A 15,417-nucleotide genomic window follows, 5' to 3' on the forward strand; every position below is an offset into this window, starting at 1 on the left:
CATTAATCAACTGGTGGGTGGGTGAATGAGAGAGCAGAAGAGGGTTACTGGGTGAGTGAGGGAGATCGAGGGAGTGAATCAATGACAAGAGAAGCAGTATGCCAGTGTTGTGACTTCAAGGCACCTGGAGACTAACAATGGGTGGTTTAAAGGGATAATCCTGTGTAGAATGTCATATTAGGCCACAACACCCAAGCATATATTTAACAAAATAACATTCTCGAATGATATGTTCATTGTAAGCTGCAATATGCCTCGCAATAGACAGTGCAGTCGTGTAAGCACGACCTAAAAAGGAAGGGCACGGCACAATGAATACTCATCACCTGTGCATCCTTCCTTGGGTAATTTAAGCTCTATAAGTATACCTCTTCAGCGCTGGTGAAAGTACAAATTAGACGACTGATGTCCTAAAATGACCGCAACTCTAACCATAGTAACCTAATTCCACAGTGAACATGAAACAGTGTACACAGAGCTTCCAGGAGCACATGATTTGAAACACCTGCGTTGCCGATACAGTACAATGAAATATGCCTATATTCAGATCCAGATCTGTGTACATTAAGAATATATATATATACCGGGGTGGTGTGGTGAACAAAAGAATGATGGATTTACTTTTACATTACCCCCTTACCCTTCTGCTCACCATGAACCAACAGATGTAACTCGTAATTGACGTACATTCTGTAACAATGTGTAACTTGTAACCTATGTAACTCTCCTCATGTAAAGCGCTCTGATACCTCTGGGTCTAGCCAGCGCTATATAAAACTCAAGAAAATAAATAAATAAATAAATAAACAGATCCTTGTGACTGGGGGTGAATGTTTGCATTGTCCAGCATTCCGTCTATCAATTGTTTCTTTTGCATATGTCGTCCTAAGTGGGAAGGGTATGCCCAGACGTGGGTCCCGTGCCCACTACTCCACTGGATTCAAGCTAGCCTGGCTGATGAAGGGTGATGCCCTAAAACCGGTCCCAGGATGCTTTTTCCGGTCCAGGGAGGACTTGGCTTGGCAGTATGGGCTGGACTGTTCCCACAAGGAAAAGGGTCAAGACTGATTTACATATGGCTGGGTCCAAACTGGGGTGGTGTGGTGAGCAAATGAATGATGGATTTAACCCAGATCCGTGTGACTGGGGGTGAATGTTTACATTGTTCAGCATTTCGTCCATCAATTGTTTCTTTTGCATATTATTTAAACAGGAGACATATTTAAACATTGCAGTTAAATTCTGTTGCCATTTTTCCCAGCTAAGATACAAATGACAAAAGAAGCTAGCGATGGCCCATTACAGAGGGGCTTACTGCCGCTCATTTTTCACCACCACTTAAAACAAAGCACTGCTATCAGCATAATGCTTCTTTTGGCCAGAGCCTGCCTCCACCCCCCGATCACTTAAGGCCCCCCTACGGGGGGTTGCCCCCCAGTTCGAAGACCCCTGCTCTAGGGGCCTACTCTGCCTTTATATCAAGGTAGATAAGTTGGGTACCATTAAATTGGAAACATGGTAACTAACATCTATTCTTTGCAGTGCTATGAAACTGTAAAAATGTGCAAGCAAGCACTGCAAATTGGAATCAAGGTAACATCTGTCCTTTGCAGTGCTATGAATTTACCAAAGTGTGGATGCAAACACTATACAACCAAAAACAAGTTATTATGAAAGTTATTTCTTTTCAACTGGAGAAGGCTCAGTGATCAATATTCATGAAAAGCATTAGCATGAGTGACCTCGCAGAGGAAGGTGAACATCTGCAGCCCCATGTTTAGTCCCATGAGTAATGCTTTTACAAACGAGGTGGATATTCCATACATACGGCTTAATATAAGTGCCATAGGATTAAATAATACTGACAGGAAATCCGTCATGTTTGTGAAGGAGTAACCCATCCGCGTAAGTGTAAATCAGGAACTATGGAAAGCAGGCAGAAAAAGCACATGCAGACAGGCACACAGGCTGATAAAAAAGATACCCTGAGACAGGTGTGGAATCAGGCAGGCAGATATATAAGAAGTAGGCACAAAGACAACCATGTGGAAGAGCAGGGAGACGCACACAGTCAAGACAGGCAAATAAGAATACTTTACAAAGTACAAGCAGCAGGCAAGCCGAAGGCATGTAGACAGATTAGCTGCAGATAGGCAGACACAGAGCCAGTAGACAGCGAATACTAATAAACAGAGAGGTAAACAAACTGACAAATGGGCTGGCAGGGGATGGTAGGCAAGCAGTGGGCAGGCAGTAGGCAGGAAGGCAAGCAATATACAGGCAGAGCGCCGGCAAGCAAGAAAGCAATGCGGTAGACAGGCAGTACACTAATCAATAGACTCGCTGAAAAGCAGCATGGTGGACTGGCAGCCAGGCAGGCAGGCAGAATGAGAAAGGTGGAGGGAGTTAGAAGATTCACAAGCGCAGAAAAGCAGACAGAGTTTAAAATACACAAATAATTAAGTAAAACACAAAACTTCAAGTCCTCACAAAAATATGCATATAGTGATCCTGGAAGGGTGAACACAGAACAGTTACAGTAGGTCTATGCTCACTTTCCAAGAAAGGTTTTCCCACTTTATGGTCCACTAAAGATGTCCAATGCAGGGCCATAAGGGTCGGACCCTTGCAAGATGCTAACTGTTGACTATGTGAATGAATTCTAGTTAGATTCATTGTACGTACCTTTATGTTGTGTGGCTATTCTAATTATCTAGCATGAATTCTGCTCTCTTAGACATATGATTAATAGTCCAGCACTAACGTAAATGTCCCATTTTTTTCCCTATACTTTCAATTTAATGTTCACTATTTGCGTAATGCTTTGCTGCATAGCACTTAGTCTGTTATGTAACAACCCATTTCTCCACATACAGAGAGTGGGTGAGCCACTTTGCTACTTCAAGCTCTTAGTCTCTTAAGCACTTTAAAATAATGTTAGGTGCAAACAGGAAATGTTCCTTCACGTAGATCTTAAGATGCAATGACTGGGATGCTATTTTCAAAATAGTAAATCTATCTGAAAGACATTGAAGACAAAAAAAAACATGCTGCCTCCATGCAGCGTCAGCACCTCGTATTGTTTTGTGATTTTTACTGGCCGAAGTATCTCCACGCCTCGTGCAGTTGAGCTTTACTAACACACCTTCTGCTGCACAGAAATTTGCTTCTGGCAATCATAGTTTCGACCGCAAAACCACAAGGAGGAGGCCTTCGCATTAACCCTTTGCGAGCCGCTCAGCATGATTATCACGTTGTTGCGTGATGATCCCTCGCTGACATTAATATCCGCTGATTAATATGGTGTTTAGTGATCGCTTTGCACATTCCAAATAGTTTACAGACACAATTTGCATCTAATTATCATTTAATTGCTATGAGTTGTCGCTCAGTGTACGTCATAACTTAGGGTGGCTGAGTCAGCAGTGCAATTGTCAGGTCATTTAGGTTCTCGAAGGCTTGCATCCCATTGGGCGGAACTCTGAGAGCATCAGTAAGCTTCTTACAGAGTAGATACCGCAAAGCTTCTTTATATCTGCCCACATTTAATAATTTACGGATAAGTCTGCATATTTAATTTAATAATATTAGGTTAATAGTACTTAATCCTTCACACCTCAGCTTGGAATGTGGGGAAAAGTTTCCGTCTGCACAGGTAAGTGCAATGCGGGATCTTGAAAAGCATTACTGTAGACAGAGAAGTGCGGATTTTTTTTCCCCAATATAGGTTCACATGCTTGGAATGAATGCAGCAAAACATTTTGTAGAGCAAGACCGCGCTACAGAGGTGCGCCGATGTTACCCCACGGAAAGTAACACCGCCTGAGAGAAAAGGAGTGATTCAATTAATCACAAAACAAACCATTGCTACAGAGAATTGATGACACCTTCCCAGGAGTAGATCAGTGGTCTTACAGAGAAGAGCTGTTACAAACCTTTGAAGAGGAACCCATCCATACAGAGAAGTCAGGGGCAAGTCCCTTGAAGAGCAGAGAGATTCCGACACTACCCCATGAAGGTATTCAAACTACTGGCACAATCCCTTCACACCAGCACTTCTAAGATATTCAGTGAACAGTAGTATGTACCTTGGAGGACACAGTACTACTGAGACGTTCTGCCACCATCCCATGAACAGGCTTACAGTCCTACAGGGGGAAAGCGGGTGTTCTCAAATTAAAAGTATTATGCCCTGTAGGCACACTACTTTCATGTTGCGAAGTCATGTTTTTTTTCTCTTTTAAATGTAGAAGGGGCACTGCATGTCTTTAATATAAATATACCACTGGACCACACTTCCAGTTTTCTTTGGGAGGTAAACCTGCCATCTGCCACAAAGCCCCTCTCACTATATTGGGCATGGCTTGCTCATGGAAAGCCTCTATAGGCAAAACTAACCCTCCATGGCGTCTCGCCCTAGATTGGGCAAAAAGATCCCCTTCCATGTGCAAAACCCACAAGCGCAACAATCTGTCACCGAGCTAAGTGGCCAAGTACTTGGCAAACAATTACTATACAGAATCATATAATATAAGACATATACTAGTTGACCAGCATTGATCCCAGAAGCATTCATTCAGGTTCTGATGAATAAATGACAACAGGTAGATAATAAATACACACTTTGGTCATGTCTGGACAAGATTGACTTTAAGTTAAAAGATGCTTGGATTTAGCATCATTGTATATATGAGTGGTCACCAAGTGCCAATGGTAGGTCCACGTACCATTGAGAATTAGAGCTGATCCATTATGGAATGTTGTGTGTTCACCAGCAGAATCTTCCCTTGGCAGGCAAGTACCACCAGAGAGAGACTCCACCACTGGTCCCTGGCAGATATTGGAGAGCATGACGGTATGTGAATGGTGTTGCCTCAATGCACATATGACTGTGCCCCCGATCATCACCGAACAATCGGCAGTGATGTGCAAACACTGCCCACATTTACACCAGGCTTCTGCTAAATGTGGATGGTGTTTACGGTCAATAGAGGCACCCCTGAGACCTGCCAAAGTAGAAGGATGTCCAGGGAATTTTCTCCATCGTCCTGTATGTTGAAATGACACATAAATACTGCGACCCCATGAGGGGACACCATATGGTTCCCCTCGACAGATGCAGATATTTCCAGTGACTCTCATGTAAAGCAGCTGGCAGAAAGAGCTAGGGAGACAGGAAAGGGTAGGCTCTGTCCTTTTCCTACTCGCCCATGGTGGATAGAGATTATTTTATGTACTCTCCCTCTTCCAATGCAGAATATCTTATCACAGGCAGTAATGTACAATTTGAGTGTAAAACCAGAACGTGCGGCACAAAGTAGTTTGGATACAGATATTTCGAACTCATTGCTATGTTTTATAAGTACCTAAATCCTACCTACATTCAGGATATGGCGATTTACCTTAGAGTTCTATACCCTTCCACCGAAGGCAAGGTTCATGGCCTTGTTCCCTGTTCCGGTCAAGGACGTAAGGTATAAAAGATATTTAAGAGGTGGTCAGCGTAGTTTGTGAGATGACTTTTAAAATGTATTTTTGTGGCTAGAGAGATTCCCGCCATCCTGCCAGGTCAGTAGAGGCCATGGCCTCCACTCTCTTCATTGAAGACAATCTGCTCTATTTAGAGATCTCCGCCTGCCTGCGGGAATCTCTAAGCCTTCAGCGCGACTGCTGCTTTTTGGTTACATTTGTGCTGTATTAATACCTCTACAAGCATAAACATGGAGGTTTCTCCCTGCGCTTGGTGGCCATTGAGCAAAATCCCAGAACAAAACCTCCATGTGTCTCATGATGGTCCTGGGCACATACATCTATTGATGGTCACCCTGCCATAAATAGGGCAGGGCAACTGTCACTATGACCTGAAGGCACTTTGACCAATGGGCTGACAGACTAAAGGTTTCTCATGGCAGAGCCAGCTGAGGCTTCATCATCAAAAAAACTGCAGTTCCCCCACCTCTAAAACGGTTGAGGGGGTATGGTTAATTTGGGGGGGGTAGAGAGGGAGACAATGCAGCAGATTTACGGCAATGCTGGTGGTCTGCCATCCTCTAAATAATCTGCTTTATGTCTATGTAATCACTTCTAGGTTTGGCATCATTGTGGTTTGCAGATAAGGTTTGCTTGGATATTCAAGGAGGAGAAGTTAGTAGTGAGGCTGAAGCTTGAGGTGAGGGTTGTGTTTAATGTAGGATTGAGGTGAGGATTAGTAAAGGTTATTGAATTGATTTTATATTATTATTAGGGGAAGTTTATTATTGTATTTCTTCATTAGTGCAGAATATGTTTTTAGTCAGTTCTAGTCTAAATTTTGATGATCCTTTGTCTTGGGTGGGTTCATACACTTCATTATCTACTCAATGCACTGCTGCAAACCTTTTTTCGGGATACAGCTACATGGCCACTCAGCATACAGAGAAGGCAAACCCCTATCACAAGTACTGGAATTTAACACAAGAAAAATTTGGGGTAATTGAGAAGACCTCACATGCAGGACCTCCCATGCCCTTTGACTCCTGGTGACATCCCTGGAAATGACATCATGTGATATTTTATCCCTGTGATGGGAACTACACTTTTATATGACTTTGTGATAGTCTTGAGGCTGCAGCACACTGGTACACAGGGACTGATGACAGACACTAACAAAGAACTACCGAAACATAGAAAAATCTAAAGACAAGCTTACTTTTAAAAGAATAATCTTTAGATTCGTAAAACCACAGTAGTCACAAAGTAGTTACCAAGGCTTGCAGTGTGTTGTAGCATGTATTCAGCACTTCAAACCCCTGTCAAGCTCCTAAAGTGCCAATAGCAGCAATAAGTAGGAAGCAATTTGTATCATGAACTATCTCTAAATAAGCCCCCCACTTTTCACAAGACTCTTGAACACAAAATAATTCCCCAGGCATGGTCATTCCTTTAGAAAATCACTATAAAGGCCTGGAGCCTGATTTAGTGTTCAGCCGACATAGGGCATCCGCCAAAAAGGGAGGGATGTCCTGTTTGCCCTACTTAAAGTGCGCATAGATGTGTATATACTGTAAATAGGGCGTAAGGATATCCGCCCGATGCCCACATCTGCCAAACTCTAAATCAGGCCCTTGATTGCTTCAGAAGTGGTCACACTTTGTTCTTCATCTGCCTGCAGTAACTAGAAGCCTCGCCACTAACAGCTATGCCAACCCCATGCTTTCCTGGCTTGCATTCACAGCGCAATAAAGGCATTATTGAGAGAGCCAAGACAATGTGACTATACAGAAGGCGTGGGGATGGGAGGACCAGCTGAGGGGAAGAGAGGCGGACAGACACAGCAACCCTCTTTTAAGAAGAGAAAAAGAAGACGAATCTTAGATATGTCACGCATGCCACAAGAAGCGTGACTGTGCCTACATATAGGGTATCGTAGGCCGCTGCCTTATGGTGCCACCACAAATGGCCTCAAGAGGGCACCAGATGACGAAAAATGGTCTCACAAACGCTGTGATGTAAAAGGAACTGGAGCTTAGAAATGTCAAATCATTGCACCAGAGCTGACCGCAAGAATTAACTGGAACAAAACCAGTAACTAAGAAATAGCAAACTCTGTCACTCTGAGCCAAACAATTGACATGACGAGCAAACAAAGACACCACAGATTCATCACCTATCATGCTACAGTGCAGATAAGAACGGAGGATGCAAGCACTTACCAAACAACAAGTGCACAGGTTTCGAACAAGGAAAGCCTGGCACTGGCTCTAGCAAAACTAGAGTATTACGTAGCAGGCCGGTGGCTGTAAAATAGTCAACGATGTAATGGTTGACGGTCTAGAGTTTACGCTGTGTAACCGCACGTCATCCGCAGGCCAGGCGTGGCCTGCGGAATCCAATAAAGGGAGCCAGCCCGCTCGGGGGCGAGGTTTCCAACTGCATCACGTGTGTGGCGCGTATCATTTGCCTTGCGGCTCCGTGGCAGCCCGCGCCCCGCTCCCCGCCCGCAGGCCCTGCCTCTGGTCCCCTCCCCACACAACAAACCACATGCCCGTCTTTCCGGCATGCACCTGACTCTACCACAGCCCCAGTTGACTCCAGTGGTATTGCACTTACTAGAATATCGACTAGTTATGCCTACTAGCCTCTTCCTAAGGGCTGTGCTGTGCAAAGGTGTGGGCGGGTACCACCAGGGCTACTACACTGAACCAACACAACAACCAATGGGATGGTCCTCTCTGTGGAATTTCTCACCACAATGAGGCAGACTGTTATATGCAGGGCTACTGGAATTAGGAACGTTTGTGGCTGCAAAAACTGAATTTGAATTTCCTCCATTACATAATGCACCATCTGCTGCTGAGTCGGCACATTTTCACACAAAAAATCAGTGGAATTTCCTTCCTAAAATGTTCACTGGTCATCTTTCTGTTTCTTACTGCGGTGTCTTCAGTGTTAAACTGGTGCTAATGAGGTAAAACCTTTTCCCAGAACACGTAAACCTGTTGTCACAAAAAACGGTAAAACACGCCACATAACGTGCCTTTTCTTGCTGCATATTTTAGTCAGCGCTGCTTATAGGAAATTCTGTTCTCCATGCCTATAGAAGTACCTTCCCAGTGTGGTTTTGTGTGTTGAGTGTCTGCCATTTAGTGCAGTAGTATACCTCTACTTGTACTTTGTACTCTTGTATAACATGCAGACGTCTCCTTTCCTTTGTAACGTATCGTTTGCTACCTCTTGTATTTTGTTTGCGTTTGATACTTGCACAACGGCCACCACTGCCTCATGTAACGTAACTTTTATTTTAGTGTTTTGAGTGTCTGCCATTTATTGACCTCTGTGTACTTTGTATGCTCTTGTAACCTGCACACGTCACTTTTTTCCTTTTGTAACGTATCGTTTGCTCCCTCTTGTATTTTATTTGCTCCTGATACTTGCACAAATGCCACTATTGCCTCATGGAACGTAACGTTTGATTTTGTAACATGCTCACTTGTAATTTTTCTCCTTATGTATCATTACTGCTCCTATTGTGAAGCGCTCTGACACCTTCGGGTAAAGTCCGCGCTATATAAAAACGCATTATATAGATAAAATAAATAAAAAAATAATTTTGTCCTCCCCTGCCACATAATTACTGTGTGGCCCTTGTTATATCATTGGCGCCAAGAGGCAGTGAAGATTAGTTCCTCTGGCCTCTCTCTGCTGCCGTGTCGAAGTCGCATTTTGTGCGCGGGGCGCTGAGCTTTTTGGCTAAAAGTGCATGAAATGCACTGCTTTCATGGCAATCATTTTGGACTTGGGCGAAATTAACTCGCGCGTTTTTGTTAAAGTCAACCTCTCCAGCATATTGTGTTTTTTTGAACGCATCATTCACGGGATTGGAAACGGAAAATTAACTCCAAAAACGTTGCAAAGACGCCCTCGCCATCTTGGTACACAGGTCGGGCCTGCCACAATGACGTAATGATCACAAGGCATAGATACTGAGAGGAATACACACAGGCAACCCCGTAAAATGCAGATCTGCGTATTTAAACCCTGGATTTGGTAAGGGTTGACGTTTGAGGTGTATCCGAAAGTGTTCGGATTTCGGATAGCAATCGCTTGCAAGCCTGGTCCTGCTTAGAGATTATCTCTGGGCGCGTTTTCAGCAGCAGTTCCGTAAACTCGCGACGACCCATCGCGGTGTTTGTCTCTCTGCAGTGTTTAGGGTGGGCCCCTCTCTAAATCTGCCCTGATTACCCGTTCATACAAAGCGGTTACATTACTAGCGCCTAATCAGCCCCAGTTCCCAAGCGCCGCGCCCTCTGGAGCTGAAAATCTTCGACTCGAAATTTGTCGAAATCTGACGACTGTGTGGCCGGCAATTATGGCCTTTAAAGATGGACCTGCTCTCGCCTCTGGCAGTAAACGCCAGCTCTTGAAGGGCCCCGGGCTGTTTTTAGATAATAAAAGAGGATTACATAACAACAAACGTGTTAGCGCTCTGAAGTAACCAAAAGTAGACACGCAGAGCTTTAAAAAAGAATGAAAAATAGTCATGAAAATAATGAACACGACAAGCGGAACCCTGCTGTCTAGATTTAATATTGTCTTCGCTTAATATGTAATAATAACTGATTGTTTATACATCTTTTCTGCTGGTTCTGTGCGTAATTTGTCAACCACTGAAGGATGGATGGCTGATTTGGGCTTGTCTGATTCGATGTTGTGACTTGCAAATAACGCACGTCAGCGACGAGCGCTTAACTCTTGGTCTCACCTTGAAGGGTTTCTGGGGTAAGAGAAAATCAGAATAAATGGGACCGATGATCTGGTCGAAAAGGAATACGTCCAAACACAGTCATGGGAAAGAATTTTGGCAGTGAGATTAGGCCCGTCACGGAATAGGCTCCGCCCAGATGCAGCGCCAGCAGTTTCTGACAATGTTTATAAGGGCAAGTAAACAAACTTCTTAGAGAGGCGCAGAATGTATTATTATTGATCAATGTGTATGGCATTTTTTTGTTTGTTAATACTGCAAGAAAAGGCTGAAACCTGGACTGTCATCCTGTTCTTTGTTAATGACTCATATTCATTGAATTTCACACTAGCCAAGGGGTAAATAATGTATATTTGCCATATATTAACTTGTAGATAGCTGCCTGCACTCTTTGACTTCCTCTGTGGGAGTGGATTGGACAAAGCACTAAATTGAGAGATTTCTTAAGAGGCTGCTGGTGCAAGGAAGAGTCATTCAACTCTCCGAAATTCTTCCAGGGGTGTATCTAGCTAGAGTGCAGCAGGTGCAGTCACACCGGGTTCCAGGGTTGTGACTTGTGAGGGGGCCACTGACTCCACCCAAATGTGTCTGCTTTTTACTACCAAACTAGGGCTGAAGACCGTTTTCAGGGCGCGCGTTGGAACCCCTGGAACCCTTGTTGCTGCCATTGATTTCTCCGCGGGCCTCTTCACCAGGGAGAGGGAATCTCCGTCGCCTGTCAGCTGCATATGAAAGTCCCCCACCTGCTGGGCTGAGGTAAATAGTGCTTTCATGTGGGTTTGGCCGTCCACCCTCCTAACAAATTAGACTGACAGCTGAATGTGAACATCTCCGGCCCCTCCACCTCCGACCGCTCATGTCTGTTCTGTGGATGCCCACAATGGCAGATCAGCCCCTACAAGCCTGGGTCACCCGCCCTCCTCAGAAAAGTGCACTCTGGCCTCCTTGACGCTGCGTGCAAATATGGCGCCCGCTGTGACTCGGTCACCTGCAGCAGACCCGGGAAGGACTTCAGGGGTTCCCACGTGTCACAATGTGACAGTTTCTGGCGTATGATAAGCAGTGAAAAGAAAACGCAGCACGTAATTGCGGTGACGGAATATTGCAGCATACACATGACGTCACATGCTTACCTACAACCTGCCCCGTGAAAGGGTGCATCGCAGCCTCTAACAAGCGGATGCACATTGGAGGGTGACAATGGTCAGAGTGTATGAAATGTAGGTGGGACATTGTGATGGATGCGGGATGGATTCTGCTATAAGCTGCACACACGAAGGCGCATTGGAAACTGAGGAGGGTTCAATGCGCGTGAAATGCATGGTGGGTATTTCTAAATACTCTGTACACATGACGTGTGTATACACTGCTGTAGACTTGCTGCCTTCAAAATGCACATTAACTACTACTAGAGGCCTTGCCCGTCTTGTAGGCACATTGGACGCTGCTAGTTGCCCTTTAACCATGATATGCACACCAGACACTTCTGTAGGCTCTCTACACGAGATGTACACATTGGATGCTAAGAGAGTCTCTGGCCCATCACACCCCATTGAACACCTCTACGTGCAAACTGGACACAGCTAAAGACGGTACCCAAGGGGCCACAGGGACACTGCGGGAGGCTTGGTGCACGCCACACGTGCATTGTGTGCTGCTCGGGCTCTGCCTCCGTGACATGCACACACAACACTGCAAGAGCGGGTGCCCCAGACATGGGCCCGCAGGGAGCCACGTCTATGTTTATTATAGTGCCAAATACCCCTACGCTACTTCATGGCGCGATACCTCCATGATGCATTGTCACCCACACATGCCTGTGACAGGCCGCATCCCTGGAGGCTAAGCAGGGCAGGGGTGCTGTACTAAACATAGAAGTGGCCACATGAGCAGAAACGTGGAAAGAATAATCTTCGTGTCAGAGAGTTCATGCAGAGATCCAGAACAAAGACAGCTTCTGTGTAACATCAGTGCCACTGTGAGCGAGGGTCCTGCAACCATCACCTCTCTCAATGCTGTTCAACAATCACAAAGACTTTGATTTGCAGCTGACAGGCATCAAAATGAGCACCCCAGACGGGTGGCTGCTACAAGAAGTGTCAATAAATTGTCCGACCAGAGAATACCATTGTGTTGCATAGGGGCCTAGTTTAAGACGCAGTGATCACCGCCAGCCTAATAATAGATTACAATAAAACGAGCTTCCAGTGTTTTGTGATTCAGTGAAGTCTCACATATGCGCGGTTCACGGTTGTGTCACACATGAAGAGGAAAACAGCAGTCGTACATTCCACCTTTGTGATGAGCAGGGACGCGTGGATTAACTATTGATAAATCACACACACAAGCGTGTAACTAACTTACAACACGACACTGGGAGTTCAAAGGGTTCCTGGCACGCCCAGAAGGGAAGGGTTTCAACGAGGACATCTTTGCGCGCGTCCCTGGAAGTTTGCACTAGTGGTAATCGGGTCAGAGTGCTCAGGGGACACCCGCAGCATGGTTAAACGCCCGTCTCCTCTAAGTACAGCACACGCAGGCGCCCCTCCACCCTCTCTGGTGTGTGGAAACCACAGCCCACATCTGAGCCTGACACACGTGAGGCGCAGTGTATGAGCCACGCTCCATATATGGTAACCGGAAACCTGCACTAGTGCAATAGCCCGAGGCGGCACATGTGTGATGTGTGTACAATCTATTGCACTGAGAGCATGCTCAGTAATGTGCCAGTAAGTGCACTGCATGGGAAATCAACTATGTAACACCGGAAACAGTGACATGCCGGGACCCATACACGAAATGAGGGTATAGTCCATTGAGAGGAGACCTGGTCAAGTCACCGCCGTGCACTGTGTGTGAGATGTCTGTACAACCACCTGCACCCCTGAACAGAGGGTACACTCAACGACAGGCACACAGACATACACATATCAATTGCACCCACTGACAACTATCTTGTGTAAGCGAGTACACACGCACACTCAGAGTATGAAAAATGTACCCCGTAGTAATACTGCACAATGGATGTAATCACTGACAGGCAAGCTCACATATGAAATATGTGTGCAGTTCATTGCACAGTGCATGTTTGTTACATATGAAATGTGTGTGCAGGCAGTGACACCAATACACAAAAAAACCTAATACCTGACGATGTCTGCCCAAAGTCCATCCGGCCCAGCTCCAAATTGCGACGCTTTACACATTTGCATAGCGCATTCTACAATCAGATAAGTCTCTAAGCGCTAAAACCAATTCAATGTCCCTCAATGTACTGTCACCGAAGGAAGGAATAACTCGTCTGTGTTTGACCTTCTGAACTCCAGGTCTCTGCAGCAGGTGCTCTGAACCACTAAGGTACTCAAAGCTTGTACTAAGTTACATTTCGTGAAATGCTCATAACTGCACAACATACAACGTGGCTGTCTTAACTTTCAATTTGGCGGATCCGCTCTGTATCCCCAGAGTAGACGACACACGCCACCAAAAGTCTGGCGAATAAATACAGTTTGTTTCTAAATGGCAGGGAGCAGCCCTCTTTCTTCCCTGCACGCATGGAAGTGGCCCGAGGTGTGAGGGTGGATTCCTGAACCTAGTATTCGGTGTCAGCACGAGGCATGTGGGGACACGAGCCCTGAACATGCCTTCACAAGCGAGCGCTGCGAGCCGGTGATGCATGCTCAGAGGCACTCACTCGGCAGGTGCACTAAGCAGGTGCCCCGACCTGCACATGCTCCAAGCACACGGCTCAGAGTCAGGAAGATTTACAAAAATCACTGACACTTTAATGTCCGGCCTTGACAGCTTTGGGCAGAGACTTTCAATGAACTATTAGCAGCCACTGAATACAAATATCCTTCATTAAAAACAATTAAAAAATCGTACAAATGTTTGCTTTTTTTTTTTAAAACACCCATGTTTGTGACTATTTTTTTTTCAAACTCTTCCTAGCGATGTTTTAGGCACAGAAAACATGGATCAAAGGCCATTTCTGTGCGTGAGCGTGCGAACTTTCGGTAACTGTATGTTTTGTGCCTATGTATTAATATCATATAGCAAATGTTTATCTTCTAAGGTATACACTGACTTGGCTCACTATATTTTTCCGTTTATATATTTCATGTGTGTATTTTTCCGGGACTGTCTAGGCAATGTATGTAAGATCACAAAAAAACGACAACCGAGCATGATATGGGAAGGTACTCATACACTTAAGTAAATAATAATCTACACTCACGTGTGGGTGAAAATATAGGTGCATATGTGTAAGGTCAGATAATACACACGTATGTGAATGAATAAAATAAATATGGACAAATAGACATACACATATATACACTAAACGCACTCATTATAATTTACACGTTGCTACGTCACATTAATGAATGTAATAAATGATTTCTGTCCCAAATATATATATCACATAAAAAGCCCTCTTCCTAGGCAGCCAAGGCTGCTTAACCTTAAACAGCGAGCGGCGAAGGCCAGTCCCCAATGAAAGCACACGTGCGCAGCAGTCAGGCGGACAGGCCACTTACTCGAGGTCGTTGGACATGTTCCCCGGCATTCCCAGGCTGTGACCGGCTCAGTGCAGTGTCTTCTCTCGTCTGTTCCTGCTCCGCATAGACATCGGCCGCTCAGGCTGCTGTGCAGGTATTCTGCTGACAGGTGGCTTCCCTGCAGAGCGCCCTCTGATTGGCTGAGGCGACAGGTGCCGCGAGACAGGTACACCTCGGCAGGTGCAGCCTTTAACCCTGCGTGCGCCGCCGGCCGGGCTTAGGGGAGGGGGCGAGAGGTGAGCAAGAGGAGGAGGAGGAGGTACTTTCTTATTAAAAAGAGGTAGCAGTGCCCTGAGACACGAGCGCGGTTGTGAGGTGGAAGTCAAATTACTGAACAAGCGCCGTCTTGTTCAGGTTTCGAGTTGCATAATCAAAACACTCCAGGTTTTTACCTATTTATTGGACTGGAATACAACAGGCCAAGGTGGCGCAGCGAATACGTTTTCAAAATTCCGCATCGCTCTTCCTTGTTTCCCTTTCCACTTTAATTACCCAAATCCTCCCTCCCTTCCTTCCTTCCTTCCTCCCTCCCTCCCCCCTACTTTCTTCTTCCATCCCGGTTCATCTATTCTTGTCTCCTATTTTTCCTCCTTACTCTTTCACTGCGATCTTTCTTCG

General features: G+C 45.4%; 1 protein-coding gene across 1 annotated transcript in view; it reads right to left on the reverse strand.

Moving 5' to 3' along the window:
* The window catches only part of GRHL3 (grainyhead like transcription factor 3), a 75,573-nt gene extending 60,629 nt beyond the window's left edge, over nt 1–14,944 (reverse strand). The window contains exon 1 of the mRNA XM_085647852.1: nt 14,779–14,944. Coding sequence (XP_085503978.1) covers nt 14,779–14,807 — 29 coding nt within the window. The 5' untranslated portion in view covers nt 14,808–14,944. The remainder of the gene's footprint in view (nt 1–14,778) is intronic.
* Between the last annotated feature and the right edge of the window lie 473 nt (nt 14,945–15,417).

The sequence above is a fragment of the Triturus cristatus genome, chromosome 3_2 (assembly GCF_964204655.1).
Source record: "Triturus cristatus chromosome 3_2, aTriCri1.1, whole genome shotgun sequence".
Classification (NCBI taxonomy): domain Eukaryota; kingdom Metazoa; phylum Chordata; class Amphibia; order Caudata; family Salamandridae; genus Triturus; species Triturus cristatus.